We start from the raw sequence: 25,231 nt of genomic DNA on the forward strand, positions 1-25,231 counted from the left end.
CTGGACAAAATCACAGACTGGTCAAACAAGTGGAACATGTCTTTCAATCCTGACAAATCTCACACTCTTACTATGTCTCTCCGAAAAGATCGACTGGACAACCCTCCCATCTACTTTCTCAACAATCCTCTCCAAGAAGTTCTGTCGCTCAAGCTTTTGGGTATCACTATCTGCCATGATCTTTCTTGGGAAAACCACATTTCCAAGCTGGCCTCCAAAGCCAGTCGCCGACTGGGCATCCTCCGTCGTGCGAAGTCCTTCCTAGGCACACCTGAGCTCCTCACCACATTCAAGGCTTTCATCCGCAGCTCAATGGAATACTGTTCGCCCCTATGGGCTGGTGCTCCTGCCTCACACCTGGCTCGGCTTCACGCTGTTGAATCCAAAGCTTTCAGAATCATTGGAATCTCCCGCGATGAAGCTATCTCTGAGGGCCTTTCACTCACTCACCGCAGTCAGGTAGGTGGTCTTTCTGTCTTCTACCGACTCCTCTCCGGCCTTGCTCCCCCAGCTCTCTCTGTGCTCTGTCCCCCAAATATTCCTACAGGTCGCACAAGATCTGCCAGCCACCTTCTGATGGTTAAACTGCCGAAATCTCGGCTCTCTGCTCACCTTCACTCTTTCATTCCTCTTTTCTCCCGCCTCTGGAACAAACTCCCACACTCACTTCAATCACACTCCTCCTTCCAGGTCTTTAAAACAGCTGTTCACCACCATCTCTTATCTTCCCCCATCCAAAACCTTGATCTTTTCTACCCCCACTAATTCACCCCAGATCCACCTTGTTTGAAATTCCAACTTCTTTCCTGGAAGTCTTGGCAGTGTCCATATGTTTTATACCTCTCCCACCCCCCCCCCCTTCCCATGCCTCCCCCCCAAAGCCCTCTCCCTCCCTCAGTTCTTTCGATGTCTCCATGTCTCTCGGTCCCTGCTCTCAAATGTTGTGCTTGTGTCCTTCCCCCTCTCTCCCCATCTTGTCTACCGCTCCCGATGTTATTTGTTTTATGTGTCTGTTTGTCTTTCTGTGTGATTAATGTTCGCTCTTTCCCGAGCCTCGATCTTGTATACAACAAAAAAAAAAAAAAAAAAAAAAAAAAAGGTGGATGGACGTTATGTTTTCACCCCTGTTTGTTAGTCTGTCTGTCCGTTTGTGAACAAAATATCTCAAAGTTGTGGACGGATTCAGACGAAATTTGGCACAGCGGTAGTGTATGTGACATGGACGAAATTACTAGATTTTGGTGAAGATCCGGATTCGGATCCGGCTACTAGATTTTTTAAAGTGATTCTTCACCATTGGGAGATAGGGCCAAAAACGATACATAGCAGGATATCTCAAAAAGTTATGGATGGATTTGGACGAAACTTGTTGGATAGGTTGTGTCTGTGACAAGGAAGAATCGATTCAGTTTTGGTGAAGATGTGGATCTGGATCCAGCTAGAAGAATTTTTAAAGTGATTCTTCACCATTGAGTGATACTAGCGTGACTCGGCACTCTCCGCGCAACTCACCACATGTCGATTCAGAGGGAGAGGCATCTTTGACCATTTCGGTGTCTTTTGGGTATTTTGGGTCTTCATGGTATTTTGGGTCTTCAGGGTCTTTTGGATCCTCTGGGCCTTTAAGGGTATTTTGGGTCTTTGGCGTGTTTGGGATCTTCGGGGTCCTTTGGGTCTTCAGGGTCTTCTGGGTATTTAAGGGTATTTTGTTTAATTTGGGTATTTAAGGGTATTTTGGGTCTAAATGTTATTTGGGGGTCTTCACGGTGTTTTGAGTATTCAGGGTGTTTTGGGGCTTCTCGGTCTTATGGGTCTTTGGGGTGTTTCGGGTCTTCGGGGCTTTAGGGTGTTTTGGATCTTCTGGGTCTTTTGGATCCTCTGGGCCTTTAAGGGTATTTTGGGTCTTTGGGGTGTTTTGGATCTTTGGGGTCTTCAGGGTCTTTTGATTCTTCAGGGTATTTAAGGGTTTTTGTCGTCTTCATGGTGTTTTGGGTCTTCAGTGTATTTTGGTTGGGCCTTCGGGGTATTTTGGGCCTTCGGGGTCTTTTGGGCCTTCGGGGTCTTTTGGGCCTTCGGGGTGTTTTGGGCCTTCTTGGTCTTTTGGGTCTTCGGGGTGTTTTGGGTCATCGGGGTCTTTGGGGCCATTTTGGGTCTGCAGGGTCTTTTGGAGCCTTAGTGCCTTTAAGGGTCTTTGGGGTCGTTGGGGTCTACAGTGGCTTTGGGGTCTTCATGGTCTTTTGGGTCTTTAAGGGTATTTTGGGTCTTCAGGGGTCTTGGGGGACTTAAAGGGTCGTCAAAGGTTTGAGGTGTCTCAGCAGTCTAAACGTAATTTTGAGTTCACGGACTGTCTTTTGCGTGTTAATTTATTTGAAGAAGACGTTTGGTCGCATATAAACATACATAACCATATACGTTTGCTCTATTGTAATAAGATGGCCAAAAACCAGCGGTAGATCAGGGTATGATAGACTGGACCTATTTATGGTGATTCCTGTGATTGATTTTTATTAAATGTGATTCTGTATTGTGATTTTCTGGTCCACTCTGAGATACAAAACGTAAACTGTTCACCAGTCCACCTTTGGTTGCAGAGGTAACAAGGGTATCTCAGAGAAACAAGTACGTAATGTAAAAAGTGCATGTTCTTGTAAGTACCTCTGCCACCAAAGGTGGAATGGGGTTATGTTTTCACCCCTCTCTCTCTAACTGTCACCAGGATATTTCCAAAAAAATATGAACAGGTTAGATTTTGTGGACAGGTTGTGTGTGACAAGGATGAAGTGATTCTATTTTGATGAAGATCCTGATCCGAATACTCAAATTTTTAAGCGATTCTTCACCATTGAGAGACGGGGCCAAAAACGATACACAGCACGATATCCCAAAAAGTTATGGACGGATTCGGATGGATCTTGGTGGACAGATTGGGGAATGTGACAAGGACGAACAACTTCGATTTTGGTGAAGATAAGGATGCATTAATTATTTTTTAAGTGATTCTAAATAATTAAGAGATGGGGCAAAAAATGATAAATGTTACGTGGTCCTCCCGGTGACTACCTGGTCTCGGTGACCACCGGACCGTGAGAGGAACCCCGCCAGAAAGATATATGATTTATACGCTTTCGTAACGCAATCAATATGAATTCCAGTCAATAAGAAACCCCACACCGAGGATCCGGATTAATCAATAATATATTCCCAATCAATCAACAACAATCAACAATCAATCAACAATATTACTAAGATGGCCATCTCATATAATTCCCCCCTTGACCCCACTCACTGCACCCTCAATGGTCACTGTCCCTCACAATGTCTCTGGGCCCCTCCAGACCAAGGTGAAGGTCGACTTCTCCGCACACGGGCGGTTGAACGGATCCCTGGCTGACGTGCTCCAAACGTACACGTCCCGTACCAGGAACGGCTGCTGCAGCGGACACCTCCTCGGGACGCCACCGGGGTCGGAGCCCGTGATCGCGGCCTCTGGGCTGTGAACGGCTCGCAAAGTGCGCGAGGCCCAAGGTGCGACCCATACACGCACTCAGAGGCGTCGAGGCGAACAGTGCCGGACGCTTGGTTCCTTCCAGGAACCCACGGCAACCTGACACGTAACAGGCAATCACCCCGCGCAGGTAACTCCTCTCGCCAGACGGGCTTTTCAAACGCAGCGTTCCAAAGCAGATAAAGATCGCCTCGGCTTGCGTCGGAGCTGGTCGAGGATCAAGATGGCCGCTTCTCTCCCGACCTTGTGTTCCCTTTTTCTTCCGGTTCACCATCCCGTTTCCGGTCTCCTGTTATCAGGAGCGCTTCTAACCATTTAACCACAACAACCTTTAATAGAATAAACATTAATAAGCCATGACCTGAATAGTAATTCACATCAATCCGGAATCCGTAACATAAATAACATTTTATTTCAAAAAGTTGTGGACGAGTTATGACAAAACTAGGTGAATAAGTTGTTAAGGTGACAGGAACAAGCCAATAAGATTTTGGAGAGAGAGGGGGGGAGGGGGTGCCACGAATAGCGGGGTTGAAGGATAAACTAGATAGAGGGAGACTTGGACAATAAGGGAAGAGGGAAGGAATGAGGGGTGAGGACGCAGAGCATCCATGTAGTGGACAAAACGGATGATAGAAGCAAACTCTCAAGAATGAAAATTGCAAACGGGAAGGTTGGAGAGTGGGGGTTAACTGGGGTATAAATGATCATAGTTTTGGATCAGGGATGATCTGAGATGGTGGGGAACAGCTGTCTTGAAAACCTGGAGGGAAGAGTGGGATTGAAGAGAATATGGAAGTTTGTTCCACGGTAGGAAAAAGAAGACCTAATGAGTGGATGTGAGCAGTGATTCTGAATATTGTGAGTTTCACCATAAAGGGGTCAATGGCGGACCACGTGCGCCCTGCAGAAACCTGGGGAGAGGGAAGGGGGGACAAAGTATGGGAAGAGCAGAGGGTGCAAGAGCAGAAAGGAAGGGGTAGAACACAGAGACCATTGATCTCTCTGCGACGGCAAAGTGATAGACCCATAAACGCAGCTTCATTGGGGGATCTTCCAATAATCTTGAAGGCCTTGGTTTCCACATTGTCAAGCTGGGTAAGGTGTGATGCAGGGGAGCCATCCCAGAGGAGAGAGCAGGACTCCATCAAGCTGCGGATTAAGGCCTGTAGGTGGATAGGAGTTCAGGTGTGCCAAGGAAGGACTTTGTATGACGGAGGATGACCAGTCGGTGGCTGGCTTTGGAGGCCAACTTTGAAATGTGGATTTTGGAAAAGAAATGTGGAAAAGAGAGATCATGGCTGAGAGTGAGACCCAGGAGTTTGAATGAATGAACTTCCTGAAGAGGATTGTTAAGAAGTTAGATCGGAAGGTTTCCCAGGCGGTCCTTTCTTAGAGAAATAGTGAGTGTGAGATTTGTCAGTATTGAAAGACATATTCCAAGTCTGAAGAGATGGAAGAGGATGCCGCCTGCCTGTCTGAAGGATGAGGGATGTCACGGCAGAGTGTGGAATCATAAGCAAATAGATAAGAGGATTTTCCAGAATCAAAGAGATCATTGATGAAGATCAGGAATAGGACTGGGCCCAGAGCCCTGCTTTGCGGCACTCCAGCCTTAACAGGAAGAGGGGATGAAATGATTCCCTTGAGAGCCACATTTTGGCTACGAGAGTAGAGGAGGTCAGTAATCCAAGAGTGGAGTTGGCCTTGGATGCCGAAGACAGTGTTTCAAGAGCAAGTCGGAATGCCAGACTGGATCAAAAGCACGGCTGGTTCTTGTCAACGAACGAACTCATCCACCAAGTTTATATTCAGGTTCACTATGTTAACAAATATAATTTCGTCCAAATTTTTGGGAGATTAGCAAACCTGAACTTTTTTGGAATCATCAGAGCATGGAGAATCCGAAAATCAATGCTGGCATTTGCACAGACACCTGCATGGCCGCCATTTTGGATTTTCAAAATGGCCGCCATAAAATACATATTTTGCGCTATCTCGGCTTCTGGTCAACCTAGAAACTTCGTTGAATATGCTAATCCTATGTTTTCTGGGTCAAGGAATCCAATAAAGGCCTTAAAATAGTGCTCAGGATTATAGAAAAGCAACAAACAAAGGTAAATGAAAACCATTGTCTTTATATTTGTGATATAACTATTACATAATACATGATATTGCAAGTCCTTTGAAGGAATAGGTATGGGTCTATAAAGCAAGAAAGCAGCCTTGTTAGTATCAGATTGAACTATAAGTCCTATACACAGGATCTACTAGGTCTATACCGTTCACGAATATGCTTTTACAGATCTTCATCGCTGTCCTGAGTGTCATTTTCGCAAAGGTGTCTACGCAAATGCCAACATTATTTTTTGGGTTCCTCATGCTCTGAATATTCCAAAAATGTATAGTTTTGCTTATGTCCAAAAATTTTGAACGAAAAATCATGGTGAACCTGACTATTAGTTCGATTCCTTCCAGAACGTTTTGAGATATTGTGCTGTATATACAGTAGTTTTTGGAGCTATGTCCCAATGGACCTATCTGAACCTTTCACCTTCCCCCAACCCGGCTCGCCCCTCCCCCAGCCTGGTGTTCACTTCGCGGTTCGGGTGCTGGCTTGGGATCCTAGGATCCTGTGTTCAAATCCCGGTCGATCGTTGAATTAGGTTGAAAAAGGTTGAAAAAAAATTAGGTTGAAAAAGCTCCTCACCACATCCAAGGCTTTCATCCGCAGCTCAATGGAATACTACTCTCCTCTCTGGGCTGGTGCTCCTGCCTCACACCTCGCTCGGCTTCACGCTGTTGAAACCAAAGCTTTCAGAATCATTGGAATCTCCTGCAATGAAGCTAACTCTGAGGGACTTTCAATCACTCACCGCAGGCAGGTTGGCGGTCTTTCTGTCTTCTACCGACTCCTCTCCGGCCTTGCTCCCCCAGCTCTGTCTGTGCTCTGTCCCCCAAATATACCTTCAGATCGCACAAGATCTGCCAGCAACCCTCTTATGGTTAAACTGCCAAAATCAAGACTCTCTGCTCGCCTTCACTCTTCATTCCTCTTTTCTCCCGGCTCTGGAACAAACTCCCTCACTCTCATCAATCCCACTCCTCCCTCCAGGTCTTTAAAACAGCTGTTCACCACCATCTCTTATCTTCCCCCATCCAAAACCTTGATCTTTTCTACCTCCGTTAATTCACCCAAGATCCACTTTTTTGAAATACCGACTTCTTACCTGGAAGTCCGGGCTCTGTCCATGTGTTTTATCCCTCTCCCACCCCCAACCCCTTCCCATGCGTCCTCCCCCAAGCCCTCTCCCTCCCACAGATCTCCCGATGTCCCTGCTCTCAAATGTTGTACTTGTGTGCTTCCCCTTCTCTCCCCATCTTGTCTCCTGCTCCCCTTTATTTTATGTTTTCGTTTGTTTTTTTTGTGATTGATGTTAGCTCTTACACGAGCCTCGATGTTGTATACAAAAAAAAAAAAAAAAAAAAAATGAACGTGAGGGGGGGGGCGTTGACTCAGCCTGTCATCCTTCCGAGTTCGGTAAATTGAGTACCAGCTCATTAATAATTGGGACACTGCATCAGCGACACAAACATGAATAACTGTACCTTTCGGTTCATGGGATTGCAAAAAAGAATATTTCTTCGAGACAGACAGACATGGAGGTTTGAAGCAGGAGTGTGATAATGGAAGGTTGCGTGTATAGGAGGAGCCGAGGAGGGTGAGAGAGCAGAGTGATCTCGACTGAAGGGGAGAGGGTATAAAACACGACGTTCTGCGTTTGCTCATTCCAAAGAAACTGTGTCTTACCGATTGTGCCCTTTCTGCTGTAAATGGAGCTCTTGGTCAGATTAGTCCATTTCACGAGAGGGGGGTTCATGGGGTCATCATCCAGCACTAATTCCTTTGTTATGTTCTTCAAAATCCGTCTGAATCAAGAGAGCAAAACAGTGCTCGTCACTAAATCACGTTTTACTATTTCACACAACAAAACATAAGCTGCATTGCCCTCCATCTTTAGAAAACAATGCAAAATTTCATCAATAGGTTGCCATGGTGACGTTGATACCTTTTGTTCTCTTTGGCTGACAAAACCTACACTGACACACCAGGTGTGTAAGTTTGAACATATCCTGTATTTTTAGAATTCAGATTTTGTATGTAATAATGATGATGTATTTGCTTCTAAATTTATTGTGCACTTCAACCCGATTGGCTGATTCATTTTAAGCGTTGATTCATGATAGCGGTGATCATTCAAAGCATATAGATAAGACAATGCCTTATTGGCCAGTTCCCTGCGCAGCATGAGATGGGGTATTGTAATCACGTGTGTGTGTGTGTGTGTGTGTGTGTGTGTGTGTGTGTGTGTGTGTGTGTGTGTGTGTGTGTGTGTGTGTGTGTGTGTGTGTGTGTGTGTGTGTGTGTGTGTCTCCGAGCCAAAACTCTTTTACCATTTGAGTTTTGTCATCAAATTTTCACCAAACCATTATCTATCTATAATTCCAGTAATCTCTGTCTGTACGTCTGTACGTCTGTACGTTTGTTTGTCTGTGACCGCTGTTTCTCGACAACCACGGGTCCGATATACTTTTAACTTGCCAGGTATATTGCTGGGGACCCGAGGATGTGCCTTTTCAAGGTTTCATATTAATCGGACAATTACTTACCGAGCTATGTCCAAAAAACGATTCAACCAATCAGAGAGCAGCGAACGATCGCGTGTGCCGAACGTGGAGGACACACTCTGCCTCGGATGGCACATTTGACAGCGTATTCATTTATTTCACGTTTGCAAACTATGTTGGCGTTAAACTATGTTTTAAAACTAATAAAAACGAATTTGCGATTCATTCGCTTTCCTGCGCGTTTGTGCACGCGATGGCGATTTCTTTACCAAACTCCGGAAGCCGTTCGCTTTGGACCAAACCATTGCATGTAAATAGAGGGGGGGGGATTGTCACCGTACTCGCAAGCCGTTCGCTTTGGACCAAACCATTTCATGTAAATAGAGGGGGGGGGGGATATAATTTTAGATATAGATATAGTACGGGCAATGCCCTAGTGATGATAATACGGAGAAGGCAAATTAATAATTTGGTCAAAAGGTCAAAGGTCAACATCACGTAAAATCGTCCATTTTCATCCGACTGACCTGAAAGTTTAAGAATTTGCATATTGGGTTACAGAATTGGTTCACCAATCAAAAACTAGAAGCCGATTGTTTTTTCAGACTAAAAGGTAAAAGGTCAAGTTTGCATAAAAACACTAATTTTCACCCGATTGACCTAAAATTTCAGGAATTTGCATATCGGGTCACTGAATTGGTTCACCAATCAAAAGGTAGGAGTCAGTTTGTTTTTTTTGGATCAACAGTTCAAAGGTCAAGGTCAATGCATAAAATCATCAATTTTCATTTTGTATTTTTTAAAACTGTTTTCGTTATGTTGAGCATACAGAAGAAGAAGAAGAAGAAGAAGACGTCGACTGAATACAAACGGAGGCGGACGGGCCTTGCATTTGCATATGCTTTCTCGTTCAATTTATGCCTTGTCGTCCCCACACCATGGCACTGGCAGGATGGCCGAGAGGTACGCACACTCACCTTTAAGCTGTCCAGCCTGGGTTTGAATCCTGACCCAGCTGTAAACTATCATCCAAGTGTTTCACAGGCAGGATGATTCATCATCAATTTGAGTGACATAGCCTACCTCACGTGGATGCGAAATGGATGTCCCGTCTGCCAGCATTCGTTTGTGGACGTTAAAGATCCCACGGTGCCCTTCGCGAAGAGTAGGCGACTTATCGCCGGAATCCTGAACAAATTCCAGCTCTAATCACCCTTCTTCGAACTTGAGGCCTAACTCGCCCGATGTCAACGCCATTCGCATCGAGCCTCCTTCCACCATCTTTAGAATATCCGTCGCCATTTTGGATTTGCGTGGGATGTTTTTAATTTTACGATTTAACCATAAAAGCGAGTTAAACTCGACTTAAATTAAACTACTAACTGTTCCAATGACAAAAAGAAAGTGACCCATTTCATGACACTGTCCCTAAATGTAAGTAGGTCTACCACTCACCCATGGTCGCCCCCAAAGTTTGCTTGTGTATCACAGTCCAGCTGTTGGGAAGAACAAGGACACATTCATCGATCATTGGTCAGTAACACGGCCGCGATGTTATTGTCAGGTCGATGAATTTGATCTTGGCTATTTGTTCCTTGCAAAATGGAAGATTTTATATTTGTTGGTCTTGTTCGTTGCTCTGTCTGTTTGTCTGTCAATCGCCGACAGGTCACAATTTTAAACCGATCGTGAGGAAACCTCACCAGTTGGTAGAGTTGATCATAAGGAAGAAGCCTATTGATTTTGGGCACAACGGTCATCTTGAGGTCAAATTGCTAAAATTGTCATTTTTCATCCGATTGGCTTGAAAATAAAGCAGAGCCAGGGAGAGAGTGTGAGAGAGAGAGGGAGAGAGTGTGAGAGCAAGGGAGATAGTGTGAGAGAGAGAGGGAGAGAGTGTGAGAGCAAGGGATATAGTGTGAGAGAGAGAGAGGGAGAGAGTGTGAGAACAAGGGAGATAGTGTGAGAGAGAGAGAGGGAGAGAGTGTGAGAGCAAGGGAGATAGTGTGAGAGAGACAGGGAGAGAGTGTGAGAGCAAGGGAGATAGTGTGAGAGAGAGAGGGAGAGAGTGTGAGAGCAAGGGATATAGTGTGAGAGAGAGAGGGAGAGAGTGTGAGAGCAAGGGAGAGAGTGTGTGTGAGAGAGGGAGAGATTGTGAGAGAGAGAGAGTGTGAGAGCAAGGGAGATAGTGTGAGAGAGAGAGGGAGAGAGTGTGAGAGCAAGGGAGATAGTGTGAAAGAGAGAGGGAGAGAGTGTGAGAGCAAGGGAGATAGTGTGAAAGAGAGAGGGAGAGAGTGTGAGAGCAAGGGAGAGAGTGTGTGTGAGAGAGAGGGAGAGAGTGTGAGAGCAAGGGAGAGAGTGTGTGTGAGAGAGAGGGAGAGAGTGTGAGAGAGAGAGGGAGAGAGTGTGAGAGAGAGAGGAAGATAGTGTGAGAGCGAGAGAGTGTGAGAGAGTGAGAGGGAGGGAGAGTGTGAGAGAGAGAGAGAGAGAGTGTGTGAGAGAGAGAGGGAGATAGTGTGAGAGCGAGAGAGTGTGAGAGAGATAGAGGGAGAGAGTGTGAGAGCAAGGGAGAGAGTGTGAGACCAAGGGAGAGAGTGTGAGAGCAAGGGAGAGAGTGTGAGAGAGAGAGGGAGAGAGTGTGAGAGCAAGGGAGATAGTGTGAGAGAGAGAGGGAGAGAGTGTGAGAGCAAGGGAGAGAGTGTGTGTGAGAGAGGGAGAGAGTGTGAGAGAGAGAGGGAGAGAGTGTGAGAGAGAGAGGAAGATAGTGTGAGAGCGAGAGGAAGATAGTGTGAGAGCGAGAGAGTGTGAGAAAGAGAGAGGGAGAGAGAGTGTGAGAGAGAGAGGGAGAGAGTGTGAGAGCAAGGGAGAGAGTGTGTGTGAGAGGGAGAGAGTGTGAGAGAGAGAGGGAGAGAGTGTGAGAGAGAGAGAGGAAGATAGTGTGAGAGCGAGAGAGTGTGAGAGAGTGAGAGGGAGGGAGAGTGTGAGAGAGAGGGAGAGAGTGTGAGAGAGAGAGGGAGATATTGTGAGAGCGAGAGAGTGTGAGAGAGATAGAGGGAGAGAGTGTGAGAGCAAGGGAGAGAGTGTGAGAGCAAGGGAGAGAGTGTGAGAGCAAGGGAGAGAGTGTGAGTGCAAGGGAGAGAGTGTGAGAGAGAGAGGGAGAGAGTGTGAGAGCAAGGGAGATAGTGTGGGAGAGAGTGTGTGTGAGAGAGGGAGAGAGTGTGAGAGAGAGAGGGAGAGAGTGTGAGAGAGAGAGAGGAAGATAGTGTGAGAGCGAGAGAGTGTGAGAGAGAGAGAGGGAGAGAGAGTGTGAGAGAGAGGGAGAGAGTGTGAGAGGGAGATAGTGTGAGAGCGAGAGAGTGTGAGAGAGATAGAGGGAGAGAGTGAGAGCAAGGGAGACAGCGTGAGAGCAAGGGAGAGAGTGAGAGAGCAAGGGAGAGAGTGTGAGAGCAAGGGAGAGAGTGTGAGCGCAAGGGAGAGAGTGTGAGCGCAAGGGAGAGAGTGTGAGCGCAAGGGAGATAGTGTGTGAGAGAGGGAGATAGTGTGAGAGCGAGAGGGAGAGAGTGAGAGTGAGAGGGAGATAGTGTGAGAGAGAGGGAGATAGTGTGAGAGAGAGGGAGATAGTGTGAGAGAGAGAGGGAGATAGTGTGAGAGGGAGAGGGAGATAGTGTGAGAGGGAGAGGGAGATAGTGTGAGAGAGAGGGAGAGAGTGTGAGAGAGAGAGGGAGAGAGTGTGAGAGAGAGAGGGAGAGAGTGTGAGAGGGAGAGGGAGATAGTGTGAGAGGGAGAGGGAGATAGTGTGAGAGGGAGAGGGAGATAGTGTGAGAGGGAGAGGGAGATAGTGTGAGAGAGAGGGAGAGAGTGTGAGAGAGAGAGGGAGATAGTGTGAGAGAGAGAGGGAGATAGTGTGAGAGAGAGGGAGATAGTGTGAGAGAGAGAGGGAGATAGTGTGAGAGAGAGAGTGTGAGAGAGAGAGGGAGAGTGTGAGAGAGAGAGGGAGATAGTGTGAGCGGGAGAGGGAGATAGTGTGAGAGGGAGAGGGAGATAGTGTGAGAGGGAGAGGGAGATAGTGTGAGAGAGAGAGGGAGATAGTGTGAGAGGGAGAGGGAGATAGTGTGAGAGGGAGAGGGAGATAGTGTGAGAGAGAGAGGGAGATAGTGTGAGAGAGAGAGGGAGAGAGTGTGAGAGAGAGAGGGAGATAGTGTGAGAGAGAGGGAGATAGTGTGAGAGGGAGAGGGAGATAGTTTGAGAGGGAGAGGGAGAGAGTGTGAGAGGGAGAGGGAGATAGTGTGAGAGAGAGGGAGATAGTGTGAGAGGGAGAGGGAGATAGTGTGAGAGGGAGAGGGAGAGAGTGTCAGAGGGAGAGGGAGATAGTGTGAGAGGGAGAGGGAGATAGTGTGAGAGGGAGAGGGAGATCGTGTGAGAGGGAGAGGGAGAGAGTGTGAGAGAGAGGGAGAGAGTGTGAGAGAGAGAGGGAGATAGTGTGAGAGAGAGGGAGATAGTGTGAGAGAGAGGGAGATAGTGTGAGAGAGAGAGGGAGATAGTGTGAGAGAGAGAGGGAGATAGTGTGAGAGAGAGAGGGAGAGAGTGTGAGAGAGAGAGGGAGATAGTGTGAGAGAGAGGGAGATAGGGTGAGAGAGAGGAAGATAGTGTGAGAGGGAGAGGGAGATAGCTGGAGAGAGGGAGAGAGTGTGAGAGGGAGAGGGAGAGGGTGTGAGAGGGAGAGGGAGATAGTGTGAGAGAGAGGGAGATAGGGAGATAGTGTGAGAGGGAGAGGGAGAGAGTGTGAGAGGGAGAGGGAGAGGGAGAGAGTGTGAGAGGGAGAGGGAGAGAGTGTGAGAGGGAGAGGGATAGAGTGTGAGAGGGAGAGGGAGATAGTGTGAGAGGGAGAGGGAGATAGTGTGAGAGGGAGAGGGAGATAGTGTGAGAGAGAGGGAGAGAGTGTGAGAGAGAGAGGGAGAGTGTGAGAGAGAGAGGGAGAGAGTGTGAGAGGGAGAGGGAGATAGTGTGAGAGGGAGAGGGAGATAGTGTGAGAGGGAGAGGGAGATAGTGTGAGAGAGAGGGAGAGAGTGTGAGAGAGAGGGAGATAGTGTGAGAGAGAGAGGGAGATAGTGTGAGAGAGAGGGAGATAGTGTGAGAGAGAGAGGGAGATAGTGTGAGAGAGAGAGTGTGAGAGAGAGAGGGAGAGAGTGTGAGAGAGAGAGGGAGATAGTGTGAGCGGGAGAGGGAGATAGTGTGAGAGGGAGAGGGAGATAGCGTGAGAGAGAGAGAGTGTGAGAGGGAGAGGGAGAGGGAGAGGGAGAGGGAGATAGTGTGAGAGGGAGAGGGAGATAGTGTGAGAGGGAGAGGGAGATAGTGTGAGAGAGAGAGGGAGATAGTGTGAGAGGGAGAGGGAGATAGTGTGAGAGGGAGAGGGAGATAGTGTGAGAGAGAGAGAGAGTGTGAGAGAGAGAGGGAGAGGGAGATAGTGTGAGAGGGAGATAGTGTGAGAGGGAGAGGGAGATAGTGTGAGAGGGAGAGGGAGATAGTGTGAGAGAGAGAGGGAGAGGGAGATAGTGTGAGAGAGAGAGGGAGAGGGAGATAGTGTGAGAGGGAGAGGGAGATAGTGTGAGAGGGAGAGGGAGATAGTGTGAGAGAGAGAGGGAGATAGTGTGAGAGGGAGAGGGAGAGAGTGTGAGAGGGAGAGGGAGAGAGTGTGAGAGGGAGAGGGAGAGAGTGTGAGAGAGAGAGGGAGAGAGTGTGAGAGGGAGAGGGAGAGAGTGTGAGAGAGAGAGGGAGATAGTGTGAGAGAGAGAGGGAGATTGTGTGAGAGAGAGAGAGAGGGAGAGAGTGTGAGAGAGAGAGGGAGATAGTGTGAGAGGGAGAGGGAGAGAGTGTGAGAGGGAGAGGGAGAGAGTGTGAGAGGGAGAGGGAGAGAGTGTGAGAGAGAGAGGGAGATAGTGTGAGAGAGAGGGAGATAGTGTGAGAGGGAGAGGGAGATAGTGTGAGAGGGAGAGGGAGATAGTGTGAGAGGGAGAGAGTGTGAGAGGGAGAGGGAGAGAGTGTGAGAGGGAGAGGGAGAGAGTGTGAGAGGGAGAGGGAGAGAGTGTGAGAGAGAGAGGGAGATAGTGTGAGAGAGAGAGGGAGATAGTGTGAGAGAGAGGGAGATAGTGTGAGAGGGAGAGGGAGATAGTGTGAGAGGGAGAGGGAGAGAGTGTGAGAGAGAGAGGGAGATAGTGTGAGAGAGAGGGAGATAGTGTGAGAGGGAGAGGGAGATAGTGTGAGAGAGAGAGGGAGAGAGTGTGAGAGAGAGAGGGAGAGAGTGTGAGAGAGAGGGAGATAGTGTTAGAGGGAGAGAGAGGGAGAGTGAGAGAGGGAGATAGTGTGAGAGAGAGAGGGAGATAGTGTGAGAGAGAGGGAGAGAGTGTGAGAGAGAGGGAGATAGTGTTAGAGGGAGAGAGAGGGAGAGTGAGAGAGGGAGAGAGTGTGAGAGAGAGAGGGAGAGAGTGTGAGAGAGAGGGAGATAGTGTTAGAGGGAGAGAGAGGGAGAGTGAGAGAGGGAGATAGTGTGAGAGAAAGAGGGAGAGACAGTGTGAGAGAGAGAGAGGGAGATGGAGAGAGTGTGAGAGAGAGGGAGAGAGTGTGAGAGAGAGGGAGAGAGACAAGAGGGAAAGGGCCGGTCCATGGGGACCGATCAGCACTTGATGAATCCGGGCAGCAGGAAGAAAGAGGAAGATTCGACCCTCGACTAAATAATTACTAGTTGTGTGTTGGTGGTGGAGACGGCAGTCTGACAGGATGAGGATGGAGTCTGACGCGATTCTTGGGGTTTTTCACTCGAACAATTCAGAAAACCACGTCCCATGACTTCTCTCATCCTAAAATCATGAGACATACGTCATGCCCAGATATTGGTGTAAATTGTGAGGAATGTGAAGGAAATAAATGCATTTTCATCAAACACTAAATTAGAAAAACAACAAATGTATTTAATTTTATAAACTTTATTCCCAAATCAACAATCAGATTGTAAATATATTGTTATAATCACAAAGTAAATAATCAGAAGAGAATGAACGAAAACAATGGAATGAATGAACAAAACGGATGAAGGAAATCTTTAAAACGAGCAAAACCGCGCGGAGTCACCAACACAAACCCAAATCGCGAGTTTAACGGGGACCCGGAAGTTCCCCCTGAACACGTGCAGAACCCGCGAGTCCCCGAAACACGTAAACTCTCCCTCCTCACAATCCAACAAGAACCCAACACGTTCAGGATCCCCCGGCACGGACAGGGGGGTTTGTTGATTGTTGTGCCATGTTGAGTATTCGTTTTCATATTTCACCAAACACCAAGACTCGGGATTCCTTCCCAACGAGGACTCTTTCCCTTCCCCTTTCCTCCCCATGGAGTTTAAACAGATTCCGATTCTCCATGAACGACTCGACCTCACATCGACCTCCCAGTAATGACGACCCGAGGAGAAACAATCAGAGGAAAGAACTTGTACATAACAATCAAACCGATCAGGATGTTCCGGGTACGGATTGTCGGTCTCGGTTTGAGTCGCCGTCCTGAGATCCCGGGAGATCTTGATCAGTCGATGTGCAGAGTTTGGGTCCAGACTCGGGGTCCGTCCATCTGTGGACACAACGACACGGGGTCACAGACTTTGTTAGACAAACGGACAGAAACACAAACACATTAATCTCTTTCATTACATTTGAAATATTAAATACATTTTTAATTTCACCTTCTTTACGAAACACAATTCACCTTCTCTTTACCTGGTTCGGAATCCCCGACCATCCTCTTGTTCCCATATAACAAAACCCTCCCCGACCATCCTCTTGTTCCCATATAACAAAACCCTCCCCGACCATCCTCTTGTTCCCATATAACAAAACCCTCCCACGAACATCCTCTTGTTCCCATATAACAAAACCCTCCCCGACCATCCTCTTGTTCCCATATAACAAAACCCTCCCCGACCATCCTCTTGTTCCCATATAACAAAACCCTCCCACGAACATCCTCTTGTTCCCATATAACAAAACCCTCCCCGACCATCCTCTTGTTCCCATATAACAAAACCCTCCCCGACCATCCTCTTGTTCCCATATAACAAAACCCTCCCCGACCATCCTCTTGTTCCCATATAACAAAACCCTCCCCGACCATCCTCTTGTTCCCATATAACAAAACCCTCCCCGACCATCCTCTTGTTCCCATATAACAAAACCCTCCCCGACCATCCTCTTGTTCCCATATAACAAAACCCTCCCCCGAACATCCGGTTATTTAATTTTCGCCTCCGTTCGATTTTCTTTTAAAATAAAAATAATGACGTTTCACGGAAATTGTAACATCTTGTGAATGGGTTATGGGGTTACATAAACCTGGTGTTACCTTAACGGTTAAGGTGTCTGGTTTAACATCTTCAGGTCCTGAGTTTGAGCACCTGTCGGACCTTTAAAATAACACCTGGGCCCGGTTTCTGGAAGGATATCACATATTTATCCACTGGAGAGCTTCGAGCAACCGGGCCCAGGTGGGCTGACTCAACCTGTCATCCTTCCGAGGTGGACCAGGTGAGTACCAGCTTACTGGGAGTAATAAACCATTTAAGCATCCTGCGTCGCAGTGGCGACCTGGCCAGGACTGCACTCCTTAGCCAATGAAATGACGTGAAAGGAATTTTATTGTTACCTCCAACCAACGAAGGTGGACCGAGGTTATGTTTTCACCCCTGTCTGTTTGTGTGCAGGATACCTCAGAAAGGTATGGACGGATTCGGACGAAATTCGGTGTACCGGTGGGGTAGGTGACAAGAAATAATTGATTCGATTTTGGTGAAGGTCCGGATCCGGATACTAGAATTATTGTCGGGATTCTTCTTCATTGATTGGTGGTGGTTCATGTGCAGCCTGTGGCTGTTTGGCTGCATCATTTTCTGAGGGCAGGAATGTACCACTGATGCAATGCCCCCATAACCTGTCGGCAGGTACTCATTTTGCCCACCTCAAAAGGATGACAGGCTGTGTCAGCCCACCTGGTGTTACTTTAACATCATGGCAGGGGCTCAAACTCAGGACCCGAACATTTAAAGCCAGCCACCTTAACCGGGAACAAACACCAACCTCACCATTGAATGATCGGGCGAACAATGATTTCCAGCGCGATATCTCAAAAAGTTATGGACGGATTCGGACGAAACTCGGTGGATAAGTTGGGTGTGTGACAAGGAAGAGGTGATTCGATTTTGGTGAAGGTTCGAATCCGGATTCGATCAGTGGGATAAAAATGGAATGAATCAGCCTGGTATACATTCTATCAGGGGTATGCACTCTACCAGAGGTATGCACTCTACCGGAGGTAAGCCCTCTACCAGGGGTATGCACTCTACCAGAGGTATGCACTCTACCAGGGGCATGCACTCTACCAGGGGCATGCACTCTACCAGGGGCATGCACTCTACCAGGGGTATGCACTCTACCAGGGGTATGCACTCTACCAGGGGTATGCACTCTACCAGGGGTATGCACTCTACCAGGGGTATGCACTCTACCAGGGGTATGCACTCTACCAGGGGTATGCACTCTACCAGGGGTATGCACTCTACCAGGGGTATGCACTCTACCAGGGGTATGCACTTTTCCATAGGTATGCACTCTACCAGGGTTATGCATTCTACCGGAGGTATACACTCTACCGAGTGCCCTTGTACTTAATACTGTTAACAGTGGTACTGCGTCTGAAGCACAGCCACACTTCCAGAAAATGATGCAACCAGCAGCCAAAGGCTGGATACGAAACAACAACAGAAGTAACATCTTGTGAATGAGTTTAAGTGATCTAATCATTTCATCTGGAGCTCACCGTGAAGTTACTAAAATGTCTTGTTTGATCTCAACATAAGGGGATTCTTCTTCACCTGACGTTATTGCAGTCACGGGATTTGGGAAGTGGAGGAGGGGGGGGGGGATGGAGGGATGGAGGAGGGGTGGCTGGATGTGGAAGTTACGTTTTCCTTTCTCCAGAAGCACAGCCGGTTGTCTCATTTGTATTAAAGTTGTGGAGGGTGAAATATTCCATCCTTTTTTGTGCCTCCACCGACGAAGTCACTGGAGCCAAATTGTGTTATCGGGTTGTCCGTCCGTGATCGGTTTTCATTATCGCGATAACTGGAGGGATCCTGAAGGGATCTTAGTCAAAGTTGGTGCAGGTGTGCATAATAAGGTAAAGATGAAAAGATTAGATTTTGGGGTCAAGAGGTTAAAGGTCAGACGTCCGTCAGGTAAAATGTGTTACCGCGATAACTTGTGAACCAGTCATGGGATTTTTATCAAATTTGGTGCAAGTATAAATGATGCAAAGATAAACTGATTAGATTTTGGCTTCAAGAGGTCAAAGGTCAGATGTCATGTCAGGTGAAAATGTGTTATCTTGTAAAAAAAAACCTGAAGGTATTTAAATTAAACTTGGTAATAATGTGGGTGGAGGCAAATCGATCGACGTTGTGACGTCAGAGAGTGTCGTTCTTTTTATAATACATCGTGGAGGCTCGTGGAAGTCTGAGTGTGATGAACGAATCAGGACCTAACAGGACGCACAAGGAACAGTGGAGAGCGAGGGGGAAACACCAATGGTCTAGTTGAAGGCCACTATGGAGGGAGACTTGGATAAACAATGGGCATGGGGAGGAATGTGAGGCAGGAGTGGATGCATAGAATGGACATCGTAATCGTAATCGTTTTCGTTTCGTAATCCTTTAATGAACGTTTAATGTTTAATGAACGTTTAATGCCCTTCGATGTCCGAGGCCGCACGCGCGCTACACTGGCCAGCGTGTACATTGCCCTTCGCCGTCAGGCTCGGGTAACCCGCTGAGCACCATCCGTGATGGGGACTGGGGCATGAGACAGTGTCCTTCATTATAAGTATAATACACTTTTAATTCCACATATTCCACATGGCGATTTGGGCGGTGAATTCGCTAACAGATCGCTGTCTCCATCGATCTTGCCTTGGCCGTAACAGCTATCGGCTTAAAATCCTTTTAACTGTTGATTTGGTACAGTCACACGTATCGGGAATTTGGTACACGTATCGGGAGTACATGCGACATAGCGATTGTGAACACGATTATCGATCACGATTCACGATCATCACGATCATCGTGTATCAATCACGATTTGAAACACAATGGATTATATTTACCGATATGAACAGTGATGTGGCTTTTATTGAAATTCTAAAGATACTGTTTCGATTTTGATTAGTTGCGTGTGATATGATTCAACGGATGTTTATATGAATCGTTTAAAATATTAAAAACCTTAAATTTCTGATATTTTGCCTTTTCATTTGGGCTTCCCAATTGAAGCCCCGCCCATAGGGCGGGTACCGTTGCTCGTCTTTAAAATGTCGATTCGGCTCCATACGAGAGCCTACCTGGTCTGTTCAGCTGATTGTCGAGGCAGGGATCACTTTTCAGTTCTCCAGACCATGGCCAAAGCAAAAAAAGCAAAAAAAACAGATCGGTCAAATTCATCTTGAATTCCGGGAATTCATCGTGTCGTTATCACCTGGTGTTGGCCTGACGGTTAGGGCGGTGGACTTGGGATCCGAAGGTCCTGAGTTTGAATCCCGTTGAATTATCGCCGGGCGGAGTTGCTTCAGCCCGTCATCCTATCATTCCGAGGTTGGCAAAAATGAGTACCAGATAACTGGTTGGAGAGAGGCATTGCATCAGCGGCAGCCGCATCCACAGAAAAATGATGCAACCAGCAGCCGGGTGGCTGCACACGAACCACCCACATCTTGTACTTCATAATAATATTATTGAGACGGCACATTTCCGAGCTGCCTCTATCAATGGCAATGTTTCGGCTACTTTGGACTTTGGATCAACACGAACTTTGGACCTCCGCTTCCGGTCTTGCCGGCGAGGTTTCGTTTATTCGCAGCTGTCCACGCTCTCCACGCTATCGAAGTTAAGTAATTGTTCCCATTGTAGTTCGGCAGTTAAGAAGAAGCATCGTTCATTTTTTCAGGAAAGCACCAAATTTGGCACAGATGTAGTATGGACCTATACAATTGTTTTCCTGAGGGGCGCCAAAAAATTCAGAAATTTTGAAATTAAAATTAAATCCTGAGGGGCGCCGTGAAAAAGGGGAGAAAACGGGTATTGATTCGAACTGTAGATTCTGATATTGTGGTCTTGGCAATAGCACACTACTTTACCTACCAGTCACATGGTGTGGAGGAACTCTGGATTGCCATTGGCACTGGTAAAAGCTACCGTTACCTTGCCATCCATAAAATTGCCACCGGCCTTGGCTGCAGGAAGTCCGAGTCTTTGCCATTATTTAAATGCCTTCACTGGCTGCGACACAGTCATTTTTTGCCCAAATTGGGAAAAAGACAGCCTGGAAGGTTTGGGAGGCATACCCCAGCATCACGTAGACCTTTCATGCTCTCGCTTATAGGCCATCTGTGGACGCTATTACTATGGAACTACAGAGCATAGAAAGATATGTTGCCATCCTCTATGACCGGACTACCGAGATAAAGACAGTGAATGACATGCGCCGACACTTGTTCACGAAGAAGGCAAGAACAATTGATCACATTCCCCCAACAGCAGACACCTTCGAACAACACCTAAAACGTGCATGTTTTCAGACTGGACACGTATGGAGTCAGGCACTTGTGCCCTACCCAGAACTTCCATCACCAGCTGATTGGGGCTGGATGAAAACAGGGACTTCCTGGACACCAATTTGGACCACAATACCACTGATACAGGAGGCATGTTCAGAGCTTACAAGCTGCCATTGTAAGTCGGCCTGTAAAGGCAACTGTAAATGCTCCAGGGCAAATCAGCCCTGCACATCACTGTGTGACTGCGATGGACAGTGCTTGAAGTACTACGCGTCTGTGCGAAACCCTCCACCTTTCAAGTGCCCATAATATTTTAAGTTAAAACTGCAACTGTGTGTAACTTTGATTAATTAATACCATTTCATTGTTATCACAGACCAATAAAACAATGTGTATCACTTGGAATTGAAATTTTACCTAAAATCCTATGAGAGATTCAAGGAAAATGGAAACACCATGGCGGCCATCTTGAAATTAAAGATGATGGATGCCAATCTTTATGCAATTGATCCCATTGGATTCAGAGACCATGAAAACATGGGGTAAGACACTGGAACTGTGGTGTTATCGCTCATAGTAGAGAAGTTATTGAGGGAAATAAGTCACAGAGGGCGGTCATGTTGAAATTCAATATGGCGGCCACCAGGCGTTATGAATTTTTGGGCGTCCCTCAGGATAACAATTGTATAGGTCCATACTACATCTGTGCCAAATTTGGTGCTTTCCTGAAAAAATGAACGATACGCCCTATTTTTCGGTCTTAACTGCCTAAGTATTTGTATTTTCGTCAAAACTGTATTTATTTTATGGTGTGTGTACCTACAGTAGGTCCCAAGGAAAATTATCGGTGTAAATCTTTCATACCTGCATAGAAAATCGTGTTAATTCGTGTCGTGTCTTTTGAGGCCTTGTACAGTGTCCTAGCTTGAGGCTTTGTTTTTCTCTCAGCGGTCCGTTGATTGTGCTCCAATAACTTTCATTCTCTGTTTTTCCCAGTCTTTTCACCCATTAGCATACTTCCTTGTTTAAAATCTCAACTCAAAAAAAACAAACAAAAAAAAAACATTTCCTTCTCTGTTCTTATTTGTTGTTCTTATTCGTTTATTCGTTGTTCTTATTCGTTCGTTCATTTTTCGACCACGTGTTTCTCCCCGATTTCCCCAGATAGTTTTCACTGTTAAACTTTAAAATGTTTAAATTTCCCCTGAAGTACTGTATTCTGTCGTATATTATAACACCTTTTTCTTCTTCTTCTCTAAAATGGTGTTTTCAACTTGCTCACCCAATCTATTAATCCCCAAAAAAATTCCATCTCTAACAGTGCCTCTTTCATACATTCCCGAAACTCACCTACACTCCACCACCCCTCCAGTGTCCTTAAACGTATTTTTAACTTGAAGGTCCCAAGAAACTCATTTTGCAATAAATGCTCGTTTCCCATTAATCGTACACTTTCTAAAATCCAATCTCACCCCTCCCCTCCAAATCTTCCACAATCACCCCTCCCCTCCAAATCTTCCCCATCACCCATTCCCTTTCAAATCTTCCCCCTTGCTCCTCCCCTCCAAATCCTCCCCATCACCCATCCCTTTCAAATCTCCCCCCTTGCCCCTTCCCTCCTAAACTCCCCCCACACCCTCCCCTCCTAGACTCCCCCTCGCCCCCCCCCCTCCTAGACTCCCCCCTCACCCCCTCCCCTCCAAATCTCCCCCATCTCCCATCCCTTTCAAATCCCTCCCCTTGTCCCTTCCCTCCTAAACTCCCCTTAACCCCTCCCCTCATAAACTCCCCCCTCGCCCCTCCCCATCAAATCTCCCCACCCTCATTTCTTCTCCATTTCTCCCCTCTCACCCCTCCTCCTCAAAGCGTCCTCCCCGCTTCTTCCCCCTTCCAACTCTCACCTCCATCTCCCCCAAACTTCTGCCTCGCTCTTCCCACTCCTCAAATAACACCTCATTGTGCCTCACCCAATCACCATCAAACCTTTTGTCCGCCCCATCCTTCCCTTTCTCCGAGCTATTCTGAAATCTCTGACACACCTTCAACAGCTCTCCCTACCTCTTCACTCTTCCACATCTTACACTACCCCTCCTCCCCCCTGTTCTGTATCCGATGCTCCCCCTTCCTCTTCATTAACGGTATGGACCTCAAACATCCTTTGTTCAAACTTAACTGATCTCTCCATACAGGTTGCTTCAGACAATCCAGACGTGATCTGCTTAACAGAAACTTTCCTCCTTCATGATGTCTCTGATTCCTTAGTATCTCTCCAGGGTTTCTCCCTCCTCCGGTATGATAGACCTGAGCCTCGTCTTGGAGGTGGGGTTGCTATCTCTATCAAAAACTCTCTTTCTCACTCGCCTGCACTGCCCTCTCTCCACCTCACCCCCAGGAATACCTCTGGCTACGGCTTCCCCTTCGCTCCCACCTCTTGTTCATATGTGTGTTGTACCGTCCACCAAACAGTGATAACTCCATCTACATCTCGCTGTCTGATAATATGGACCAACTTCTATCTACTCATCGCAACTCTCTCTTCCTCATATGTGGTGATTTCAATTGTCACCATTCCAGTTGGCTGGGTGTGGACACCTCTCTCACCAGCCATGGCTCCTCAGCAAAGGACTTCTGCAACTCACTGGGACTGACACAATCTGTCAATTTCCCGAACCGGATCTCAGTCAACGGAGCATCTTCTCTTCTGGACTTGGTTATGACTAACTTCCCTGAAAATGTCTGCTGCTCTTCTTCTGCTCCAATCGGCTCATCTGATCATGTGCTTGTTAAAGTGGACATCTCTCTGACCATTCTCAGGGAACCTCCTCAGCGTTGACGAGTCTGGCATTTCACTCAGGCCAACTGGCACAGTCTTCAAGCAGCCATCAATCATCTGGACTGGTCTCCCATCTCTACCACCTCTGACATCAACTCATCCTGGGAATTCTTCCAAAGTAAATTGCTCTCTCTCTCATGCACAGATTTATCCCATCTCGTCTTCAGTTGTCATACCCGTCCTCCTGTCCATGGTACATGGAATCTTGTGGTGAGGCTGATGCCCAGAAACAACTTGCCTTCGTCTCATGGAAAGCAAATCCAACGGAAGGAAATCTCATTTCCTTTCACAAAGCCCGAAACAAGTGTGTGTCCATCCTCCGGAGAGCCAGGAAACAATATCTATCTGTTCTCAAGACTGAACTCTCATATCTGTCTCCCTCTTCCAAATCCTGTTGGCATCTGGTCAAATCTGTTTCTGGTGTTTGTCCCTCCTCCATCCCCTCCCTTACTTCAAACGGCTACACAGCTGACTCCGCACTGTTACGGATTAGGCACTTCCGTGGTTGTGGTTTTCATCCACTTGAGACATTTCTGGTTCTCGTTATAATGGTTATTATTGTTGAAGGGAAATGGTTATTGTGGTTAAAAGTTTAAAAGCGCTCATGGTAAAAAAGAGAGGAAGCCGGATCGAGAACCGGAAGACGAGGAGAGAGGAGAGGAGGAAGAAGGTGTGAGGAAAAAATTTGAGGAAGACGCGTGTCTTGAAGCTCCGTAGCGAGCGGGATCGAATGAAAGCTGCGAGTAACCTTTGAGTCCTTGAAAGGAATTTCCTGCGATAGGTGTTATCGCTGGAGAATTGAGAAACCTGCGTAGTCAGGTATAGGCGTTGAGGTTGCAGAGAAGCCTCGCCGAGGCGCTTTGACTCCTCAAGTAAGAGCCGTCGGCCATTTCGTACCGCGCGCTGCGTTCACCAAAAAAGGTTTTGCTATGCGTCAACTTTTCTCACCCTCCGGTCGTCTGCCGGGGATGTGTGTGCGCGAAAGCGGCATTTGAAGAATACATTGCGGTTCGCTGATTGAACTTCGAACGTGCACGTCTGGATCGCGCCTTTGGGATTTCCCTTTCCGCCACCAGTTTGATGTTGGTTTAGACCACGTGACGGGCCACGCTTTACCTAAGCCTCCTTACTCGCCTCATCGCCTCTTCGCCGGGATCATCTTTGAGTTATGGAGACACTGAGGAGGGTTCTTTTCCAGTCACTGGGAGGGCGCAGTGAGTTATCTTATTTCAGCGGAAGGTACCATCTTAAGATATATTGAGTGCACTTTGATTGCTTTTGGTTGCACCTTTATTATTGTGTGTGATTTTTAATACAACATCTGCTCGTTTATAATCCTTGGTGTGGTTTCACTATTGATTACTTACATAGAATAACATATTTTTCTGCCGTGGCTCCTCTCGGGGTTCGGAGGTATACCGAGAACAGGAGGTCGGGGAGGAACACGTAACAGCACGTGAAAAAGCTGAATGCCTCAACTCTGTGTTTGCCTCTAAATCTTGTGTCCCAAACCCATCCCTCTCTGTACCTACCATACCCAGTCATACCCAGCTGCTCCGGGACTCTGTGTCCTTTCCTCCTGACAAGATGGAAAAGTTTCTGTCAACCCTCGACTCCGA

At 47.2% G+C, this 25,231-nt stretch overlaps 2 protein-coding genes and 1 long non-coding RNA gene across 8 annotated transcripts in view; 1 reads left to right on the plus strand and 2 right to left on the minus strand.

The window, feature by feature from the left end:
* Positions 1–7,863, minus strand: part of LOC137412115 (E3 ubiquitin-protein ligase TRIM7-like) — a 93,352-nt gene extending 85,489 nt beyond the window's left edge. The window contains exon 1 of the mRNA XM_078769803.1: positions 7,317–7,863. The gene's annotated coding sequence lies outside the window, so the exon portion shown is untranslated. The remainder of the gene's footprint in view (positions 1–7,316) is intronic.
* A 7,235-nt stretch (positions 7,864–15,098) lies between these two features.
* Positions 15,099–25,231, minus strand: part of LOC137412117 (E3 ubiquitin-protein ligase TRIM50-like) — a 61,640-nt gene continuing 51,507 nt past the window's right edge. For all 6 annotated transcript variants that reach the window (XM_078769810.1, XM_078769807.1, XM_078769808.1 and 3 more), the window contains one exon: positions 15,099–15,754. In XM_078769810.1, the coding sequence (XP_078625936.1) occupies positions 15,231–15,754 (524 nt within the window). In that variant the 3' untranslated portion in view covers positions 15,099–15,230. The remainder of the gene's footprint in view (positions 15,755–25,231) is intronic.
* LOC144889482 (uncharacterized) lies at positions 15,748–16,960 on the plus strand. Its single transcript, XR_013621790.1, has 2 exons — positions 15,748–16,704; positions 16,881–16,960. It is a non-coding gene; the product is annotated as an uncharacterized LOC144889482 (long non-coding RNA).

The sequence above is a fragment of the Myxine glutinosa genome, chromosome 1, assembly GCF_964187855.1.
Source record: "Myxine glutinosa chromosome 1, kmMyxGlut1.1, whole genome shotgun sequence".
In the NCBI taxonomy this organism is placed as follows: domain Eukaryota; kingdom Metazoa; phylum Chordata; class Myxini; order Myxiniformes; family Myxinidae; genus Myxine; species Myxine glutinosa.